At 44.5% G+C, this 23,585-nt stretch overlaps 1 protein-coding gene across 1 annotated transcript in view; it reads right to left on the minus strand.

Annotated features, from left to right (window-relative positions):
- Positions 1–382: 382 nt before the first annotated feature.
- The window catches only part of sesn2 (sestrin 2), a gene marked incomplete at its 3' end in the record, with an annotated part of 53,363 nt that continues 30,160 nt past the window's right edge, over positions 383–23,585 (minus strand). The window contains exons 5-11 of the mRNA XM_084312875.1: positions 23,030–23,257; positions 21,812–21,944; positions 19,257–19,372; positions 13,752–13,835; positions 8,906–9,012; positions 6,866–7,010; positions 383–469 (exon numbers count right to left, since the gene is read on the minus strand). Coding sequence (XP_084169001.1) covers positions 383–469; positions 6,866–7,010; positions 8,906–9,012; positions 13,752–13,835; positions 19,257–19,372; positions 21,812–21,944; positions 23,030–23,257 — 900 coding nt within the window. The remainder of the gene's footprint in view (positions 470–6,865; positions 7,011–8,905; positions 9,013–13,751; positions 13,836–19,256; positions 19,373–21,811; positions 21,945–23,029; positions 23,258–23,585) is intronic.

The following is a 23,585-nucleotide window of genomic DNA, read 5'->3' on the forward strand; positions in this document are numbered from 1 at the left end:
TGTATATATGTGTACGTGTCATCTCATGTAGTGTGTGTATATGTGTACGTGTCATCTCATGTAGTGTATATATGTGTACGTGTCATCTCATGTAGTGTATATATGTGTACGTGTCATCTCATGTAGTGTGTATGTGTGTACGTGTCATCTCATGTAGTGTGTGTGTGTGTACGTGTCATCTCATGTAGTGTGTGTGTGTGTACGTGTCATCTCATGTAGTGTGTGTGTGTGTACGTGTCATCTCATGTAGTGTGTACGTGTCATCTCATGTAGTGTGTGTGTGTACGTGTCATCTCATGTAGTGTGTGTGTGTACGTGTCATCTCATGTAGTGTATATATGTGTACGTGTCATCTCATGTAGTGTATATATGTGTGTACGTGTCATCTCATGTAGTGAGTGATGGCTCTCAAGGTGTAGAGCAGTGCCGCCTGCAGCCGCGCCTCCATGACGATCAGGTTGGCGTGAACCTGCAGAAGAGGAAGACTGGGTTCATCATCAGGTTACCATCAGGTGACACATCATAAGCCCCTCCCCCTTAGATCAGGTGACACCTCATAAGCCCTTCCCCCTTAGCCCATCATTTTACATTACATTTACATTTAGTCATTTAGCTGAACGCTTTTATCCAAAGCGACTTCTGTACGACAAGTCATCAGGAAGGGTACAACTCTATCAGCTGAGTAACAATGTTCATCAAAGTGTTGAGTGCTACAGTGTAGGTTAGTTTATTAGGACAAGTGCATGACAGTAAGGTTAGTTAGGGTTAGATTTATTTAAATTTTTATTTATTTATTTAAATTTTATGCGTGTGTATTAGAGGCTGACATGCGAGTGGATTTTGACTCCCGCTCCTTCCCACTCCCACAGAAATAATCCCATCCCATCCCAATCCCGAGTGAGAGTTTAAAAAAAATCCAACTCCCTCCCACTCCCACAGAGACTGATCCCACTCCCTCACACTCCCGCCTGAATCCCATTGATTTTGTTGTCATAGTTCCCACTCCCTTCTGCTCCCGTTGACGTTTACTCCCGGTCCTGCCCAATCACGTGATTCAAAGTGAATTTGACTCCCATCCCGTGGGACCCGCGGGAATCCCGAAAAAATGTCATCCTCTAGTGTATATATACATGACCAGGACCACTTGACAGGTGACATGGTTAGGGGTTTTAACACATGATATATACTTGTGTATATATACCAGGGGTGTAACAGTACACGTATCCGTACCGAACCGTTTCAGTACTGGACCTTCGGTTCAGTGCGCGCTGTGTACCTAACGAATGCAACGGTACGTTAACCACCAAACACTTTCTCTGCTTCACGTGAAGTTAAATCTACTCTAGAAGTGAAACTGAAACCTAAAAAGCTTACACCACGGCGGGGGCGGGGGGGCAATTAATTTACTCAGTGGATGCCTGAACACAGAATGACACCGGTGTCACCGACTACCGTGATGGCAAGCCTAGGTGGAACTAAGTATAACTTAATAAAAGATCATTATTAGTGGTGGGACTCGATTAAAAATGTTAATTGAATTAATTCGAGACTTCATAGTTAATTAATAGAAATTAATGACATTTTAATCGCATATTTGATGCGAAAAAGCTAAAAATTTCAATTCAAATGAATTTTGGTATACGAGTGAATCAATGAATATACATTATACATAATTATGTTTAAGCAGCAAAATCCTGCTGTATTAGCTACTACACAGACTAACGGATCAATGCCATTTTATTTATTTAAAAAAAAATTATTTATAGCATTTTCTGCTTTTTTGGTCAACGCAGGACCTTTTGGCCACGCAGGACCGACAGCGGCCACGCAGGACCGATAGAGGAGAGAGGGTGAAACGGGAGGAGAAGAGGGGAAGACATGCGGCACATGGCCACCGGGTCGGGGAATGAAACCCGGGGCGACCGCTTCGTGACTATGTGGTGTGCTACTGGAGCGCCCGATCAATGCCATTTTTAACAAAGTGCAACAATTTTAGGAATAATATATATATAGCGCAAAGGACCTTTTGTAAACTCAAGTACTTTCGAGGTAAAAGTAAAACGCAGTACTTTCAAGTACATTCCAGAACAGTTGACCATTGAAAAAAAATAATTAAACTCTTGCTTGATCTCAATTTCTCTTATTCAATTTTTTTATGAACAAACCAGACTAAAAAAAAAAGTAATTTGCGATTTATTGAGTGTGTGTGCGCTCATGTTAAAGTGGCTGCTAGTGTGTGAGCGTGTACAGTGTCTGTGTTGTGTGTGTGCTCATGTGTGCTTGTGTGTGGAGAGTTCAGTGTTCAAGACTCTGATGGCCTGGGCGAAGAAGCTGAGCCCAAGTCTCTCTGTCCTAGTTGCTGGTGTTCGCAGGCGTTTGCCTGACCGCAGCAGCTTGAACAGGCTGTTGTTGGGGTGGTGAGGGTCTTTCATTATTCTGCAGGCTCTGGATTTGCACCTCGTTATATAGGACCGTAGTACGCTCGGCTGAGCGTACCACTCTCTGTAGGGCCTTCTTGTCCTGTGCCATGCTGTTTCCATACCAGGCAGTGATGTTTCCAGTCAAGATGCTCTCTACAGCTCCGGAGTAGAAGGACTGGAGTATCTTCCCAGATACTCTGAACTTCCTTAACTGTCTCAGGTGGTAGAGGCGCTGCTTCGCCTTTTTTACGACTGAGTCTATGTGTGTTGTCCATGTCAGATCCTCTGAGATGTGGACCCCCAGGTACTTGAAGCTACTCACCCTGTCCACGGGAGCCCTGTTTATCCTCAGTGGTGTGTGTGTCCCCTGCGGTCTTCTCCTAAAATCCACGATCAGCTCCTTGGTTTTACCAATGTTCAGGAGCAGGCTGTTGTCCTGGCACCAGCGTTCCAGTACCTCAACCTCCTCCCGGTAGGCCTTCTCGTCATTGTCCGAGATCAGCCCTACCACTACTGTGTCGTCCGCAAACTTCACTATGGATCTGGAGCTGAACTTGGCCACACAGTCATGCGTGTATAGTGAATACAGCAGGGAGCTCAGAACACAGCCCTGGGGGGACCCGATGCTCAGGGTGATGGTGTTGGAGGTCTGACCCCCCACCCTGACCGCCTGGGGCCTTTCACTCAGAAAGTCCAGTATCCAGGCGCTCAGAGCGGAGCTCAGACCCAGCTCGATCAGCTTTTTCCACCAGTCTGGTGGGGACTATGGTGTTGAACGCTGAGCTGTAGTCAATGAACAACAGTCTCACATAGCCCCCCTTATGGCGGTCTAGGTGAGAGAGGGTGCTGTGCAGTACTTGGGAGACCGCATCATAAGTGGACCTGTTTGGCCTGTATGCAAATTGCATAGGGTCCATATCACTGGGGAGGGAGGCACAAATGTGATCCTTAACCAGCCTCTCAAAACATTTCATGGCCACAGAGGTGAGTCCCACCGGTCTGTAGTCATTGAGACCTGTTGGGGAGGAGTGGAATGCATTCTTGAGGCTTCATCTTTAACACAGATATGAAGCCAGGTTTCCTTCCCACAAGGGGAGTCACACAACGTGTCCCGACGTCAGTCTCACAGAACGAGGAACAAGCCTCACATTTACCACTCGTTATTTATGACTCGTCGTCATAGTTGTAACTTCCTGGTGGTGAACTGAGAACTTGTATGAGTTTACCGGTTTAACAGGAGTGCCAAAACACGTCACCACGGTGTGACTGGAGAGGCTACATGGTGTAAACCCATTATGGTAAATATTATTAATTAATTATGGACTGCTTTTATATAGCATGGTGTCTGCCAGGTAAACTAATATGATAAATAGACTTTTAGAATTTTATATAGCATGGTGTCTGCCAGGTAAACTAATATGATAAATAGACTTTTAGAATTGTATAGAGCATGGTGTCTGCCAGGTAAACTAATATGATAAATAGACTTTTAGAATTTTATATAGCATGGTGTCTGCCAGGTAAACTAATATGATAAATAGACTTTTAGAATTTTATATAGCATGGTGTCTGCCAGGTAAACTAATATGATAAATAGACTTTTAGAATTGTATAGAGCATGGTGTCTGCCAGGTAAACTAATATGATAAAGACTTTTAGAACATTGAAAAGCTTTCCATTTTTGCACAAAATGAGTTCCCTTTTATCACTAACATTATTGTTTAAAGGTGACATGCATTATAAATGTATTTTTTGAGTCTCTAACATTGTATTATAGTAATAGGAGTTAGTATCAATGTGTTTTTGTCTCTAAATACCATATTGGCGGATTGCCGTCATTCAGGTCATTAATTTCCTGGTCCATTTTAATCAGGTCGTTCTGATTTGACTCGCATGGTGACGTCACATGGCGAGGATGGAGCGGATAGTGAGCCGATTGGCTCTGTGGTTGTAGCGCACCAAACAGGGTTTGAGAGAGAGAGAGGGAGAATCAGATAGACCCTTGCGACAGAGCACACATACACACTGTGCCGCGCGCTACAGCTTATGCTCCCGAATCATTGCCACTGAAAGTGCTTATGGACGGAGCCAGGCCAATAACAGGCTGAAATCTTGAGGCTGGAAAATGATGCTTTTTTTTTTTGATCCACTTTTTCTCCCATTTTTTCTATATTTTCTCCCATCCCAATTTCGTATCATCCAATTCAACCCTCCCCTGTCACGGACGCTGTTTCTTGCCTCCCACAAGCCGGCTGCAATGTGGACTAAGTCATACATAGCACAAGTCCCCTCCGGTACTTGAGGTAACAGCAGTCGCATCTTTTCACCTGCGCAGCTCGATCTCTCAGTGGCGAGGAGTAACGCGTGGGAGGCTCACGCTGCCCCCGACACTTCCTGATTCTACTGCGCAGGCGCACCAACCGACCTGTAGGCGTCGCTGTCCACAACGCCCGATCCCCACCCATCAGTTTCCCACCCCCTAATACGGCCAATGTGTATTAGTACGGACGACCAGCTAAACTGAAAGCAAATGTGGAGCGCTGGGCTCGAACTGACGAGCCCAGCGTCTCCAGCATTTCGTGGCGAGTGCCTTGCCCACTACGCCACGTAGCCGCCCGAAAATGATGCTTTTGAGTACTCCATTAGAAATATAAAACAATGATTTTTTTTTTAAATAAACCTTACAGATGTCTTCCTCACAGGAATTGTGTACAGTTGCCCAAATAGTGCTAGGAATAGCAATGCAGGTCCCCTTTAACACTTTGACTGCCTAAAAACGCTTTACAGCGTCATTGCTGGCGATGCTAAAGTTGCCGGGGGACGCTGTACAGCGTCCTTATATCAATATTTCAAAAATCTGCGATCTGATCCATAATGTCCCTCCGCTGGTCTGAGAACCACCAGCAGGACCCACTGAGCTCTCTGGCGGTTCAGGAGCGCCATCTGGTGGCCGATCGCGCAACCGCTTAACAGGAAGCACAGTGGAGGTTGTGCTACATGTCCGTATTGCTTCCGGCCACTCGGGATAGGTTCCGGCATTCTAGCTCGTCACTCTACATAGCGATCGATTGCCAATAACTCGATAAACAACATGATTTGGACGTATATACCATTATACAAGCTGGAGATGGACCGGGTAATAATATATCCCATAATGATAAAATTTCTACTCGACGATGATCGCCCAACGGCGCGCGGAGACTGGGGTGAGTTTCAGCGTGTAACGTTACCATCTTCGATACTAACTGCTTTTATCAACATTTGACCCACATTAGATGATTGGTATAACGCTGCCCACGGAATTATAAACGCCCCCTCGCCCATCCGGTCAACATCAGATGACGTGTAGTAACTTCTAGAAGTACGTCTAGTTGGAATTTTTTATATCGCGCTGATTGCCATCAAACTGTATTTCATCATCAATATAATGCATTTGGGGCTATATATCACGTTCTGGAGAAAGTTGCAGAAAGAGATGAAAACATACTTATACATTAGACCATACTTTACTATGAATATGTGAATGAAAAAGTTTAACGTTGCTACACAATGAACAATACATATAGGACTTTGAATGGGCCCTAATAATGGCAATGTAGCAATAGAATTTAAAAAGTTATAGCCCTGCAAAGAAGGGGACTTTCTCCATAGACAAATAGCGCTGGCAATCTATGGTATATCATTAATTTAACCCATGGCAGCCAAAGTGTTAAGCATTTTTGGTTGAAAAAAATTATTTACGAATCTTTTCATGTTGAGCTATAGATTGTGGATGAATACGCACAGAAGGGTACGTCATGCAAATGTTCATGCTTTATTTGTTTTAAACGAGACGATTTAGAAATGGGCAATGGGGAAATACGTTGCAATTTTGCGAGGTGGACCGGCCGGAAACAGCACTGACGTGACCACTACACCTCCCTATAGACCAGGAAGTAACCACTACACCTTCCTATAGAGCAGGAAGTAACCACTACACCTCCCTATAGACCAGGAAGTAACCACTACACCTCCCTATAGACCAGGAAGTAACCACTACACCTTCCTATAGACCAGGAAGTAACCACTACACCTTCCTATAGAGCAGGAAGTAACCACTACACCTCCCTATAGACACTATGACCAATTACAGCCGAGTCATTAGAATGATTTGCATATAAAACTGAAAGTGGGGGCGCCCGAGTGGCGAACCACACAACTCGCTGCGTCGTGGCACGGCCGACCCGGTTCGATTCCCGGACCCGGCGTTCTTTGCCGAATGTCTTCCCCTGCTCTGTCTCCCATTCTTCCTCTCACTCTCTCTCTCTATCGGACTGCCCGGTAGTAAAAACCAATAAAAAATCTACCAAAAACATTAAAAAAAAAATTATAATAATTAAAATTAAAACTGAATATAGTTTTAGTTAACTGTAATAATCTTGGTGTGTGTGTGTGTGTCTCCATACCTTCTCCGAGTGTCTGAAGTGTCTCCAGAAGGCGTGGTAGACGCGTGCGGTGGTCTGCTCAGGGTGACAGGCCATGGTCTTAACGAACACCTTCAGCGACCGCTCCAGTAACACGTTCACATCTCCGTAGTCGTAATCATCGTAGCTGTACACCAGTGGTGGAAGAAGTACACAGTTCCTTTACTCGAGTAGAAATACCCAGAAAATTCTACATGGCGTTTGTGTATCCATTGACCTCTATAGGTTATGTTAAAGTGGTGTGTGGTCCAGTGATGCTGCTCTGATTAAAGGTGATTTTAAAGTGGTGTGTGGTCCAGTTATGCTGCTCTGATTAAAGGTTATGTTAAAGTGGTGTGTGGTCCAGTGATGCTGCTCTGATTAAAGGTTATGTTAAAGTGGTCTGTGGTCCAGTTATGCTGCTCTGATTATAGGTTATGTTAAAGTGGTATGTGGTCCAGTTATGCTGCTCTGATTAAAGGTCATGTTAAAGTGGTATGTGGTCCAGTTATGCTGCTCTGATTAAAGGTCATGTTAAAGTGGTATGTGGTCCAGTTATGCTGCTCTGATTAAAGGTCATGTTAAAGTGGTATGTGGTCCAGTTATGCTGCTCTGATGATTGGTTATGTTAAAGTGGTATGTGGTCCAGTTCTGCTGCTCTGATTAAAGGTTATGTTAACACTTTGGCGTCCGCACTCTTGCGGCGATTTATGCCTCAGAATACAGCGGTTTGTTTACAAACCGATGTACTTTCTAAGAGCTATATATATCATTTATAGTATTGCTATCTGTCCATTCTCATTGTCACTTGAGTGCATAAACTGTGCCTTCATAATGGCTTAAAGAAAATAAAAATCCATCGGTTGGTTGTCATTTTATAGCGTCGTGAATATAAGGTTTATCGCGCTTTTCGTCTCTTCTTTTTTTCAGGAAGCTAGAAAATAGGCTAAACGTTGGCGCCGTTATATCAAACGCCATTTCTGCTGTATATATACGAATGAAATAAAACAAACTGCGTAGCATCCGGACTATGACAGAGCATCTATGGATGAAATGGGGGCGGCGGGGAACGCCGATTAGTATTATTGATTAGCAATAGAGTGTGCGTTCAGGTAGCCAATGTCAGTGATCTATCACGTTAGGTTTTAAAACAATGTCCAATCCAGCTGTAATTTGGGGGAATAGTATCCTACCGTCAGGCCATGTGATCGCCGGCAGCATTTCTTCATTAGTCATCGGATTCTGGTAGATCGATATGTCCATTGGCTAATCATAAATCCCATTATTCCAGGCTGAAAAATTCGTTCGGTAACGTGATCAAAGATGGAGGATCTTTGTTTGGAATCGAGGCTCATATGATCCGCCCACAGACTGTAAAAGATTTTTTTTTTTTTTTTTAAATCCCCTCAATGATACTGCAGTGGAGCGATGGCGCCCCTAAGCGGATCTGGCCGGTATTGCATGTTTTGAAAATCAAATATGTGGGTAGGTCATGGATCTCGATCGCGGACGTTAATAGCGTTATAAATATGGAATAAAACAATAACAACTTGCCACGAGTATACGTGGCTCTGGTCCACAACGCATGGCACCGAAACACGTATATACTCGTGGACGGACGGAATGTAGTGGAGTAAAAAGTACAATATTTCCCTTGAAATGTAGTAGAGTAAAAGTATAAAGTTCCCTAAAATATGTATGTGTGTGTGTGTGAGAGAGAGAGAGAGACACTGACTGTATCCTGTACAGGCAGAGAGAGACCGTACAGGCAGAGGGGGGAGAGAAGAGAGAGAGAGAAAGAAAGAAAGAGAAAGAGAAAGAGAAAGAGAAAGAGAGAGAGAGAGAGAGAGAGAAAGAAAGAAAGAAAGAAAGAAAGAAAGAAAGAAAGAAAGAAAGAAAGAAAGAAAGAAAGAAAGAAAGAAAGAAAGAAAGAAAGAAAGAAAGAAAGAAAGAAAGAAAGAGAGAGAGAGAGAGAGAGAGAGAGAGACACTGACCGTACAGGCAGTGAGAGACAGAGAGAGAGAGAGAGAGAGAGACACTGACCGGATGCCGTACAGACAGTGTATGTAGTTCCACAGGGCCTTCCTCAGGGTGTGGGTGTCGACCCCCTCATGCATGGCCATCCGGTGGTACGTCAGGTTACTCACAACCTGAAGAGGAAACCATTTGATCGTTTTATCATTTAAAATACATACAGATACAACATACAGAAGTGTTGCACATAATACTACACAATAAGGAAACAAATCACACTTATTGTGCGAGGTTCCTTTCAACAGTGCAATACGGTTACAAAAGAAACCTTGCCACAGGAAGGCATGCCGACACATTCACACGTACACAACAACACCTACGCTCACACCTACCCACACACACACACACACACAAACCTCCTCCCCGTCACGTGGACACTTTCCCTCCATTTTCAACATCGCTCCATCGATTGTTTCATTGTCATCAAATAAAAACCCACCGCTGTCCACTGAGATCATATCGTTTAGTATCTCTTAAAACTAGGATAACAACACTCGATGTTTCTCTTTAGCCTTTGGCCTGAAGTCTTATCTTTGCTTCAGATTACATCTCTTGTGTCGCCTGTGTGCACTGTCTGCAGCAGAGGGCTGTTCATGCCCTTCTAATCATATGGTGTTTTTGTTTCCTTGTGTATGAAACGTGTGTATAGGGCTCTAGAAGTGTGTGTGTCAGGGGGGGGGGGGGGGGTGGGGGTTGCTATGGGGGGGGGCTTCTGTGTTGTTGATATCATGATATAGGGAGGTGTAGACTGACGTCACTCTGGACCGCCCGCGAGGTCCACCCGTATAGGGATTTATCATTGGGAAAATGTATTATCGGCTATTGTAACAATTCTGCCTCATGAACATTGGAAAGCTTTCCATTTTTGCACAAAAACGAGTTCCCTTCTATCACTAACATTATTGTTTAAGCATTTTTGGTTGAAATAAAATTGTTTTTTTTTTCTTTTTTCGATTAATTGCAAATATTTTCATGTTGAGCTATAGATTGTGGATGAATACGCACAGAAAGGCACACCATGCCAATGTTAATGCTTTATTTGTTTTAAACGAGATGATTTAGAAATGTGCAATGGGGAAATACGTTGCAATTTTGCGAGGTGGACCGGCCGGAAACAGCACTGACGTGACCACTACACCTCCCTGTTGCGTTCGAGGGTAATTTAGGGAGATGCAGAAAAAGACATGGCTTAGTCTGAGCGCTCTCCACACTGTGTTAGTGCCGTGTCAGAGCAGGAGAAAGTCTCTACCGCACACACGTCCAAACTAAAACGTCCCTGCCAGATAGTCCAAGGCAAGAATGACATGAAACTTTAATGACTGAATCTCGGTCATTAAAGAACCTCTGGTCTGCATCCCCTTAACAATTGTATGTATTGAGCTGTACTGTACCCATTCTGCAATCTGTTAATAAAGTTTTCAATCAATCAATCAATCAATCAGGACGCCTATCGCAAAGAGTAGGGGGTTCCCCGACGTTCCTGGCCAAATTCCCAATCAGGTCTCTGACATCAAGGCCACCTAATCATCCCTTCCCTTTAATTGGCTGATATCAATCCCTGTCTCCTGAGCCGTTCAGCCATGGTGTAGTGTGATGTGTGCCTGGTGCCAGTGTATGGCAGCCATTGAGCCTGCATAGACCAATGTTGGGTGCTACCAGTGGTGGTGAAGGAGGCAATTTCCACCCTATATTGTGGGAAGCGCTTTGAGTGTCTAGAAAAGCGCTATATCACGATACACGATATATATATCACAATATTTTGACATTTCCTCTAAAGCACTTAAAAATGCTTGATTTAACCCTTTGATGCATACAGTCACGCCAATATGATGATTATAATAGTCCATGCAACATATGTCTGCATTAAACCATGAAGATGCTTTCAAAAATAATTAAATGAAATGTTTCATTCATGGTACCTACTCGACTCGCTTTTGGTACCTGCTACTTTGTTCGTTTTCCACTGCAGGTAGTAGTTTATTGCACGTTGTTCTCGCTGCAAACAAATAATGCTAATGCTAATGTTTAGTCGCAAGGCTACTATTTTTTAGAACCAGTTCGTCCGCCTCCATATTCCATTGCCGTTTCTGAATAAAACACGTAGGACCAACATTTAAACTCGCTAAACTCTCTTCACTTCTCTCACTCTTGTATCCCCTTTCCCTGTTTCCTCCAAACAATAAAAAACATGCGCGCTGCCTTGGCACCACCTCTCTGTTTCTGGGTGTGTGTGTGTGTGTGTGTGTGTGTTTGTGTGTGTGTGTGTGTGTGTGTACGTGACATAAGTTGAGTGTGTGTGACTTTTTTTTCCGTGTCTGTGAGAGGGAGAGAGGAAAGCGCTGCGCTAAAGCAAAAGTCTCATCTCAGCCGCGGTGGCTTAGAAACTGACGTGACAACATACTATACTCGATGTTCACGATATAGTAATTGACATCTCATGTAGAACAAGCTGCGATACATCGAGTATACTCCACATATCGCCCACCCCTACTTGAAACCCACACATCAAAAAGACCAGGGCCCTCATTCATCAACGTGTTCTACGCACAGATTTGTGCTTACCCTGTGCGTACGATCATTTCTAAGCAAAGAGTGGGATTCATCAATTTCGATTTGAACTTGACTCCGTGCTTACGTCTACGCACAGGTCAGACCATGCGTACCTGGCGCCCAGTGGTAGAATATATTATTACAACAAGGAAATGAGCTTCTGTGCATAATAACACTGGCATGTTCTGTACGAACCGTAGTTCATTATAGTTCATTGTAAAATAGCAACAGTAGTGTAATTATGGTCAAAACCCTATAAATAGCATTTGGAATAATAGATCTTTCTCTCAGAATGAATGCAGCATGGTTTATATAGCGTTATCGGAATATACGGGGTGTAGGCTACTGACTGCCTGCGCTCCGCGTAGCTTGATTGATTGATTGATTGATTGAAAAGTTTATTAACAGATTGCAGAATGGGTACAGTACAGTACAGCTCAATACATACAATTGTTAATTGGGGATGCAGACCAGAGAAAGACTTTCGTCTTGTTTACATCAGGGTCCCCCATTTTCAATTCATCATAAATCATAAAGCTCAACTCGTTATTATTTTGCGCAGACCGCAGAAACACGGGAACGTTTTGATTATATTTAAAAGGCTTTACGTTAAACGAAACAAGTGGAATTTCGAAGCTGTAAGCAGAATACAAGTCATATGAATATAGTGTTCTTCCCCCTTTTTACTGTATAAGAAAGAATAGAAAACGCATTGCAATGACACCAGATAGTGGACAGACTATGTATATGATGGGATTCAAGTTCATGTATTGAAAGGCAGGCTACATCATACATGCAGTGAGATTCATTGTTCTTGTATATGCTCTCGTATTATTGTTTATATAGGCTACCCAATACTGACATCAAAATAGATTGTAGTATGCCTCTAGAAATCATATGCAGCAGGTAGAAAATTGACGGGAGATCCATCGCGATTTGGAATAAAATTGAGGAGAACTTTAATCCCTGGGTATTAATCAAACAACACGGGAAAAGGCAGTCATATTCCAGCGCGGTCTTTATTAGCCGACAACAAAATAGATGCCTCTAAAAATCATATAGCCAATCGAACACAACTAATAAAGGCATTCATATTACAGCACGGTTATAATGACACAACCAACGCCAAACAGTGGTCAACGAACGGTCTTTATTAGTATTTTGAGCTGTCCAGGCAGAATTGCAGCAATGGTCTTAGGGAGCCGTTGATATCTGACATCACCGTTTACAAGTCCGCCTTTTATTTATCCCATAATACGCGATAGTGTCTTCTTGGTTCGACAGCAGTGAACAATCTCCGTGGAGTTTCTCAGAGTTCCGCTCGGGTCAGTCCATTATTTCACATCCCATGGGGGGTGTTTCCTCACTTTCATGACCATATATGGATAATCATGCACGAGCATTGACGGTAGAACAAAGTGGTATTCATCAACACGGAGGAGCATAGAGCCTGCGTACGCACGTGTGATGAATCCCGACTTCCCTGTGCGTACACTGGTTCTACATTCCGTGCTTACGTGTGGAAATAGAACATGTTCTACGCACACATTGATGAATGAGGGCCCAGTCCTTTAAGACAAAGCCCCCCAGACGGCTACAGTATGTCTCATCTACACTGGCGACTGTGAGCTGATCTGGGAGGGAGAGAGGGACCAAGACCCATGAATATATGCACTGCACATGTACAACCACATACTCATGTTCCCTACAGATACCTGATATTTGGGGGTTCATTTTAGAGTCCAGGTGTGTGTGTGTGATTTGTCTCTCTCATGCATCATGGCCATCAGAACACTGATCTCTCGACACACAAGCACACATGAACACACACACACACACACACACACACACCACACATCCTCACTTGCACCCTCTCGCACACAAACACACTACAAAAAAGGTCACTTTAAAAATTGTATTGTATATAGGACCTTTCATTCTTATAAGCTCAGCATTGTATTGTATTCTTATGACTTTTTATCATGTCTATTTTATTATCTATTCTATTTCATTATTCTATTTTATTTGTATTTTTGCACAATCAAGTGGCGGGCATGGCCATTGGCCACCTTCATGTCTCGTGTATGATGTATGTGACAAATAAATCTCTTGAATCTCATATGTACGCTCAGTTGCGTCCAAACTAAACGTCCCTGCCAGAGTGAGTGAGTGAGTGAGTGAGTGAGTGAGTGAGTGAGTGAGTGAGTGAGTGAGTGAGTGAGTGAGTGAGTGAGTACGCCCATCCGTGACCGAGTGACCACAGTTCACCCTGCATGCGGTTCTCCAGGTCAGAGGCGAGGGTTACCTGGAACTTCTCGTCTAGCAGCTGTCCCATGTCTGGTAGCAGTCTGTTGACTAGAGAGAAGCCATGGTCCTCCCACGAGTAGTCCTGGACACACACGGCACACACTCCAATTAGCAGACACTTCCATAACAGTACTGAATCAATCACATGGCATCTATCGTACACTTCCATAACAATATTGAATCAATCGCATTTCATCTATCATTCACTTCCATAACAGTACTGAATCAATCACATGGCATCTATCATACACTTCTAGGGATGTCCGATATTATCGGCCTACCGATATTATCGGCCGATATCGGCATTAAAATGTGATATCGGAAAATATCGGTATCGGTTTTCAAAAAAATATATATATATTTTTTTTTACATTTCTATAACCTTTATTACCCAGGCAAGCAAGTAAGAACACATTCTGATTTTATTTATTGTCAAAAGTATGCATAATGTTGTGTTAATTCCACAACAAGAGATATGTAATGTTAATTACCTGAAATTATTCCATTTTTTGGCGGGGGAAACCCTGCATATATCGGTATCGGTTGATATCGGTATCGGAAATTAAGAGTTGGACAATATCGGTATATCGGTATCGGTAAAAAAGCCAATATCGAGCATCCCTATACACTTCCATAACAATACTGAATCAATCACATTTAATCTATCATTCACTTCCATAACAGTACTGAATCAATCACATTTCATGCATCTATCATTCACTTCCAGAACAATATTGAATCAATCACATGGCATCTATCGTACACTTCCATAACAATACTGAATCAATCACATTTCATGCATCCATCATTCACTTCGAGAACATATTGAATCAATCACACTTTAGCTGTCATACACTTCCATAACAATACTGAATCAATAACGGTATGTTTGAGGAATGGGTTATGTAGCTAAGGGGCTACACAACCCTGACTGTATTAAAGATTGTTTAAATTAAACCACTGCTAAAGAATATTAATAGCCAGACAGTACAGTTAGACAAAATGGCGGACACTCAATTGACTGCGCGGGGACAGGGATACCAAGTTAACAGTATTTTAATAGTCATAGCAACATACATATTAGTTATCACGGTTCTCCTTTAATAATAGAATGTCAGTGTATCAAAGTCAGCGGTAATGAATAGTTCCTAGATTACGGATACTCGACCGGAGCTCTGAAGGGAGTGAGACGAAACGAGGCGATACAGGGAAAGCAAATGGTGGCTGGAGACGGTTGGTTCTCTCTAGAGCTCCTGCTCCGGATGAACTGTAGACCGGTCGGATAATCCTGTCGCCGCTGGAAGAAGGGGTCTCGTACGGAACCGGTCCTTGTAATCCTAGCGCCCGATGGCAGGGTTAATAGCTATTAATCCAAAGGCCCGTTGGCATAGATGGTAGCTAGCTAGCTTCGTTTGTACTTGACGTACAACTCGTACATCCCCTGGTCTCGTTGGGACCCGAGCATCCCTACTAGGGACTGTACCTTGACGGATAGGTCGTCCAGGGCTCGGTTGTCTCTAGCCGGGGGGAGACTTTGGTCTCACGTATCTCCTGAATGACATAGTCCCATGTGCGTCCGTAACGTGCGTCGAGGGCAACCAGGGCGTCAGAATAGGGAGTCTGTGAATTGGAGTATGCCAGCGCTATGTTGTGCGCTCTAGTTACCTTGAGGTGCTTAAGGAGGATGGCATACTTGTATGACTCGTCCTGTACTCCGGACATAATTGTCTCTAGGCACATACGCAGCTCGGTATACTGCGCTCGGTCTTCTCTTGTGAAGTCTGGGAATGTGGGTGTCCCAATGTAGTGTGCCATGGAGGGCTGCGAGGGGGGAGAGGCATCCGTGGCGAGTCTCCCTGTACGTTGGGTCGTTGGTTCGTGCTGGGCGGGAACCAGGGGCTGGGTTTCCAGGCACTATTCCTCTGTGCCGTCTGTTGCTCGAGCTCCCCACTGGGACGGGTTGGGGGTTCATAACGCAGCGTGTCGGGACTGAGACCGGGGCTGCGCTGAGCCTCCTGGTCTGAGATGGGGTCGTGCGGGTGGGCTTTCTGTCCTCCCTCGTCCTCCGTTAGGCTTTGTAGTCGCTCGGCCAGCTGCTCTGCAACGTAAGCAGGTTCTTCCCTTAGGCGGGGTACCGTGTAGCTTTGTCGGGGAGGGGAAGGTGCCCTCGACCCGTGTCGTGATGATCTCTGGGAGCTCCGGGTGGAAGAGTGGGGTGTCACCCTCTGGAGCGCTTGCTCCATCATTTGTGCTTGTAGGCGATCTCGCTCCGCCTCGCGCTGCGCATTGGCTGCGTCGCGCTGCGCATTGGCTGCGTCGCGCTGCGCATTGGCTGCGTCGCGCTGCATGTTTTCTTCAGCCTGGAGGCGCCTCTCTTCCAGTCTGAGATGTTCGCGCTCACTCTCTCGTTGCGCCTGGAGACGGGCACGCTCACCCTCTTGTTGCGCCTGGAGACGGGCACGCTCACCCTCTTGTTGCGCCTGGAGACGTCTCTCTTCCACTCTGGAATGTTCACGCTCACTTTCTTGTTGCACCTGGAGACGGTCTCTTTCTGCTGAAGCGGTTAGCGTGGCGATCAGGACTTGCGCTAGCCTCTGGTCGGCCTCGCTTGTGGATGATGCTGATGATGGTGATTTGGAGTTGGCAGGGCTTGGCGGTGACCTGGTCTCCTTACACGCTCCGAGGTCCATCTCGGGGGCGCTGTACTTTGTCTTCTCCCGCGCTCCGAGGTCCATCTCGGGGGCGCGGTGCTCTTTACTCTGGTGCGCTCCGAGGTCCATCTCGGGGGCGCATTCTTTACCTTCTTGCGCTCCGAGGTCCATCTCGGGGGCGCATTCTTTACCTTCTTGCGCTCTGAGGTCCATCTCGGGGGCGCGTTCTTTACCTTCTTGCGCTCCGAGGTCCATCTCGGGGGCGCGGTGTTCTATGGGCATAGTCAAGTCATGTCCCGCTTGTTCCCCCCCGTGAGCTAAGTCAGTTTCACTTAAACTAGCTTGGGTCTCTACCGGTGGGGTTGACAGGTCGATAAGGTTGGGCATACTTGAGCTACTAATGTTATCCTTGCTTAACGTCCTCGTAGATAAGCTAGGGGGTAACTCTACTGTGTAGTTCTCCAAGTGGGGAGGGGGCTGACGCTGGCGCCTAGGGCGCTCTAATGGGGGAGAGCCGATTGGAGAGTGTCCGCCGCTGGCCATATTATCACTAATATTATTATTATTACTGATACCATCCGGCTCGAAGGACCAATTGTAGCTAAGGGGCTACACAACCCTGACTGTATTAAAGATTGTTTAGATTAAACCACTGCTAAAGAATATTAATAGCCAGACAGTACAGTTAGACAAAATGGCGGACACTCAATTGACTGCGCGGGGACAGGGATACCAAGTTAACAGTATTTTAATAGTCATAGCAACATACATATTAGTTATCACGGTTCTCCTTTAATACCGTAATTCCTCTAATAGTAACCCCGGCTTGTATTTGTTTCAACTGTAGCGGGTACCAGGCTTGTATTAGGAGGAGGCCTGTATAAGAGGGAGGCCTATATTTCAAATTTTCAAACGGATCATAATGAATAAATCAACATTTTGTGTCAGTTTGAACCCAGTAAAATGTACTGGGTTCATTTATTGAAACCAAGTACTGTATGAAATAGTAAACAGTGCAATTACAGGTGGTCACTGGTCATTTCAACGTTTTCAAAGTGAAATCAAGTAACTAGCTCAGTATGCAGCTCAGTATATTAGTAACCCGGCTTGTATTAGGAGGCCGGCTTATAATTGCTTAGCTCAAGAGCGCACCCGGCCATTAATAGAGACCCGGCTTGTATTTGAGACCCGGTTACTATTAGAGGAATTACGGTAATAGAATGTCAGTGTATCAAAGTCAGCGGTAATGAATAGTTCCTAGATTACGGATACTCGACCGGAGCTCTGAAGGGAGTGAGATGAAACGAGGCGATACAGGGAAAGCAAATGGTGGCTGGAGACGATGGTTTCCCTCTGGAGCCCTGCTCCGGAGGAACTGTAGACCGGTCGGATAATCCTGTCGCCGCTGGAAGAAGGGGTCTCGTACGGAACCGGTCCTTGTAATCCTAGCGCCCGATGGCAGGGTTAATAGCTATTAATCCAAAGGCCCGTTGGCATAGATGGTAGCTAGCTAGCTTCGTTTGTACTTGAAGCTAGCCCGCAAACGGTCTCCAATGAGTAGTTATATCCAAACGGCGCTGGGTTTAACTATAAGTCTCTCCACGTTACTTCGCTTACACGAGTCACTATACTGTGCCAATAATGGTTCTACAATATTATAGTTGTATCTAAGTAGCCATTAGCTCTCTATAACGATACCCTGCTATCGGTCTGTGTACAACTGTACCGGACGTCTCACACTCTCGCTCTGCTAGTTCTCCTGGTATGTTACTGCCGCTGCCGCTGCTGGCACCGTCTACAATATATACTCAAACTGATCCCTATGGGGCTCAGCCGATTCACCTGTACAGAATCAATGCGCTTGCTCTGGGCTTGTCTGAACATGTCTAGAAACCATGTCTAGGGGGCGCGTCTCTGGCGCCTACAACGTCAAGGATGGGACCCAATGAGGCGAGCGAAGAATACTATTATGCAAACAGATGGCGCAAGATATATATCTTATATATATAAACAATATACAAGTTATACAAAATAATAAACGCAGACTTTCAGTGTTAATCTGGACCTTCAGAACAGGTTATCTATACAGACATACATGTTACACATAAATTTAGTGTATCTATCTTGATCTATCTTGTTTAACTACTAAACGTTCACCGTTTATATAAACAGAATAGGTTATTGGGGCTGCATGTTTGCTGCACATCACTGCTATGTCAGCTAATGGGAATCCTAACATACAGGAATCCTATTACATCTAGACACTCTAAACAGAGCTGCACAACAAGAATTAGCTAACAAGGGGCGGCTGAGTGGCGCAGTGGGCAAGGCGCTCGCCACTAACGCAGGAGATGCTGGTATCGAGCCCAGCTCTCTGCGTTGCTACCGGCTTAACCGGCCGTCATACTAACACAATGGGCAGTGTTAGAGGGTGGGAAAGCCGGTGGGTGGGGATTGGACGTTGTGGACAGCGACTCCTATAGGTCGGTTGGGTGGCGCCGGTACGGCGGAAACGGGAAGTAGCGGGGGCAGCGTGAGCCTCCCACGCGTTACTCCTCGCCACTGAGAGTTTGAGCTGTTGCGGTGAAAAGATGCGACAGGCTGCCTCCTCGTGTACCGGAGGGGCTTCTATCCTCACTACAGCCGACCAGTGGGAGGCATAGTCTAGCAACGTTCAAGACAGGGGAGGGGAGAATTGGAGATACGAAATTGGGATGGGAGAAAAATAGAAAAAACGGGGAGAAAAAAGTGGATAAAAAAAATAAAAGATTAGCTAACAAAATGCACCCAAACAAGGAATGACTGCAGAACTAAAATAGTACACAGACAATATAGTGAGCGCGCCGACCCACCTGGGCTCTCATGGTCGATGGCGACTGCTCTCCTCGGGGGGCAAAGTCCTCGTAGCTGAACTCCGGATCCTCCACCAGCCTCAGCACCAGGTCGGGGGGGGCTCCCCGCACCACCGCTGCACACACACCGCAGCAGAGCAGAGGTTTTATTCTGCGTCAGTCAATGTTCCATCAAACTGGTATGTATTATTGACATTAGGTATACGCGTTAGCTATAGAACCGCTACGCTTTCATAGAAAAGTTGTGTTTTGTAGGCCAATCAGTCTCCATTGTATGTATATATGTATATACTGAACATTTTGTCTACGTACTTGACTTCTATTTTATACTTGCTATACTTATTTTTATTATCTATCTTTGCCTAGCACAGTCTCTGGAGCGAAACAGAAAGAAGCATTTTGTATCAAAGTATTCTGTACTTCTGTATGACAACCAATAAAGAAACTTGAACATTTACAACATCTGCAAGTACCGCAGACAAAGAACCATATAAGTACATTTGAGCAGTTTCTGATGAAATATCAAGTGATTTAGATTAACTTCACAACTGCCAAAAAAAATTATTTGAATGATCCAATATTAGATTCTTAAAATCCCAAGATCAGTGTTTTAATCTATGCCTTTTTTTAAATGGCATGGAATCGTGACCTTGTGAAACGGAATCGTGACCTTGTGAAACGGAATCGTGACCTTGTGAAATGGAATCGGGACCTTGTGAAACGGAATCGTGACCTTGTGAAATGGAATCGGGACCTTGTGAAACGGAATCGGGACCTTGTGAAATGGAATCGGGACCTTGTGAAATGGAATCGACAAATAAGCCAATAAAAGCCTGGGCTATTCATTGAAGATTTACGGTATTTTACAGACCAACCATCTTGTACTGTTTACATATTTTTTTAAATGTTCTTATGTACTTTAGATCCAATATTTATGGCTTGAAACCAATTTCCGACAATTAGTTACAAAAAAGATAATAATAATAAATACAATTTCTTGATTCAGAAGATTTTTATCATGGATGAACAAAACTTTCAATGCGAATGGTTGATTTGAATTTCAATGTCTTTTTAAGCACCTTGTTAAAGAATTGCTGTTTTCAAGGAATTCCAGGCCTTGACTTTATTTTTTTCAAAAATCAAGCACTTTAACCTTTGGCGCCCAGAAAAGTGGCCATTTTAAACTTGAACTTGAGGACGGCATACTTTTTTTGCAAAGCTGATCTTTATACTTTATACTTATAGTACATGCATGACCCTGGTCTCTGTTGAAAGATAACATTCTGATACAATAAAGAAAATTCACTTTTAGTGCTAATGAAATAGAGTAACATGAGTTGTAGAAAAAGTTGCAATATCCAAAAGTATATATCCAAAATAATTGGTATGAGGAGCTAGAAAACACACTGGGTCCATAGCCTGAAGTCTTATGTAGTACATGTCCAAATTTCATAAGAATCCATTCAGAAATGAGTGATTAGGACGATTTTGGTCAACTGAAAAATAAAAATAAAAAAGCTCTGCAGGTTTCAGTTTTCTCATCGACTCCAATGCATTCTGCGTTTTTTTCTCTTCCTGTTTTCGCACGTGACATTTCACCTAGATCCCTGATTCGCTCATCCCCACGTGGGGTATCATTGGAAAGCCACACTCATTGGTTATAACCATGTCTAATAATTTACGGGATTGTCAAATGATTGACGGAGCTAGAGCCTCGGGAGTCGGAAGTGGTTCTCGAAATAAAGAAAAAAGCTCTGACGTGTATTTTGGCGCACGCCTCACATATCGGCATGTAACTCGAAAACCGTTGAACGGATTTTGTCGCCTGAAACAATCGCAGGCAACAAATAGGGCTTTAATTCGATATATATATATATATATATTGTATTAAGAAATATGCAGACCCGAGCCGCTAGAGGTCGGCAAAGTGGCGCGGCGCGCCGGTGGGTAAATCGTCCTCAAGAGGGCCCAGGGCCGGTCCGTTGCCAGTTAAGAGTTACTTCAAGGACCCTGGGGCGAACCCTGTGAAGACTTGTACAGCCCATAGGGGCTATTCCATGTGATCTCGGGCTTTACAAATCCCCCCCCCCCCACTTTTTCTGTATTTTGCACCCATCCCAATTAAGTCGTTATGCCAATTCCCTTCCTGGTTGTTGCGCACATTGCCCCACTGTCAGCCTAGGGAGGGTGTAGAACTACCACACGCCTCCTCCGATACATGTGGAGTCAGCCAGCCGCTTCTTTACACCTGACAGCGAGGACTCTCACTGGGGGAACGTAACGTCTGCGGAGGTTCACGTTATTTCCCCCCGATCCCCTCCCTGCTGAACAGGCGCCCCGACCGACCAGTAGGAGTCGCTGTTTACAACGACCAGGACACATACCCCGCCAGCTTCCCACCCGCTAACACTGGCCAATTGTGTTAGTAGGGACGACTGACCAAGCCGGAGGTACCGCTGACAGCTGGATTCAATCCCAGAGTCTCTGCGGTGGTAGGCGAGTGCATTCTCGACTGCGCTACCCAGCCGCCCCTTGATGTGATTTACTGTATGTACCTGTAGGAATTCCCTCACTCCTCTCCCTCTCGAAGCGAGTGAGCATCTCCTCCTGAGTGCACTCTTCCTCCTGCTGCTGTAGCGCCACCATCCTCTTCATCAACACCTCCACCTCCATGCCCCCATCCGCCAGCTGAGAGAGGAGGGGAAGAAGGAGGTGAAGGAGGTGCTGTGAGTTAGCGCTCCATTACATTTACATTTTACATTTAGCCGACACTTTTATCCAAAACGACTTACAAGTTCTGTACGACAGGTCAGCAGGAAGGGCACAACTCTGGCAGCTGAGTAACAATGTTCATGAAACAGTGTTGAAACTTTGGTGCTGCAGTGTTGAGTGCATAGTAGTAAAGACATTAGTATAGCAGGAAGAGTGCATGATAGTAGAAGACACGGATGTTAACAATTAATCGAAGATCGATTGATTGATCGTTAAGGATTTACTCGAACACATGACATTCCCCAACCATCTGAGAGCACCACAGTCCGTTGCGGCTTTCAAAAGGGGACTAAAAACATTTATTTTTAACACAGCATTTGTCTAAATGGACCGACCGATGCCTTGTGCGTTTTATTTAATTTTTTTAACGTGATCTGTTCCTTTTCTTTTTTAGCTGTCTAGAGCCAACTGTGATCTGAATGTTTTTCATTTCATTGGGTGTTTTATTAAAGGGGAACTATCTTATAAATGGCCTTTTTGAGTGTTTAGCATTGTTTCCTAGCTATGTGAACTTATATTAATATGATCTATGTCTCAAAATTCTCATATTGGCGCATTCTTCCAATTCTCCTCTCACAATATTCACCCTCACTGAACTGAGTCGTTTGAAAATGTGCCTATATGTGATGTCATATAGTCACCGCTGCATGTTAATGTTCAGGCGGGGCCGCCGCTGCACGGTGGTTTAGGAGCCCAGGCTCAAAACAGCTCGAGATCTTGAGGTAGAAAAATGCTGTTTTTGAGGACTTGATTAGAAATACAAAACAATGAATAAAAAAAATATATATATTACAGAGGTGTTCCATAGACTCACAGGAATTGTGTAAAAGTGCCCAAATAGTGAAAGAAATAGTAAAATAGTTCCCCTTTAAAAAGAAATTCCTGTCATGTAGCACTCCAAATGTAATGTGCGTTACAAATCAAATGTATTATTATTATTATTTATTATTAGTCTTGAACTTGAACCCCAGAGGGGGAAACAAACTAAAACCTAGACTCACTTCTTGTCTGCCATCCTCGTGGGCGGGGCTATGAGTTCTGCGGGGGCTATGGGACCCGTGATTGGGCGAGGGGGGATGGAAGGCGTAACCCCCAGTGTGGTCGGGCTCTGGATTCAAGCCACACCCCCAGACGAAGGAGGACAGTGAGTGGGCCTGTGCCATGAGGACCACGGCGTGGATCAGCTCAGCCAATGACCAACGGCACTCCGCCCCGGGGCAAACCAACTTCTGTAGGGGGAGAGGGGGGAGACAGGAGGACTGTTGAGGCTGATTAGTCTATAGTTACTATGACAACCATATGACAAATTACTAGGGATGTTCGATATTGGCTTTTTTACCGATACCGATATGCCGATATTGTCCAACTCTTAATTAAAATGAATGAATGAATGAATGAATGAATGAATGAATGAATGAATGAATGAATGAATGAATGAATGAATGAATGAATGAATGAAAACTTTATTTAACATATTGCAGAATGGGTACAATACAGTACGGCTCAATACATACAATTGTTAAGGGGATGCAGACCAGAGAAAGACTTTCGTCTTGT

This window comes from Notolepis coatsorum (genome assembly GCF_963971535.1).
Source record: "Notolepis coatsorum genome assembly, chromosome: 4".
In the NCBI taxonomy this organism is placed as follows: domain Eukaryota; kingdom Metazoa; phylum Chordata; class Actinopteri; order Aulopiformes; family Paralepididae; genus Notolepis; species Notolepis coatsorum.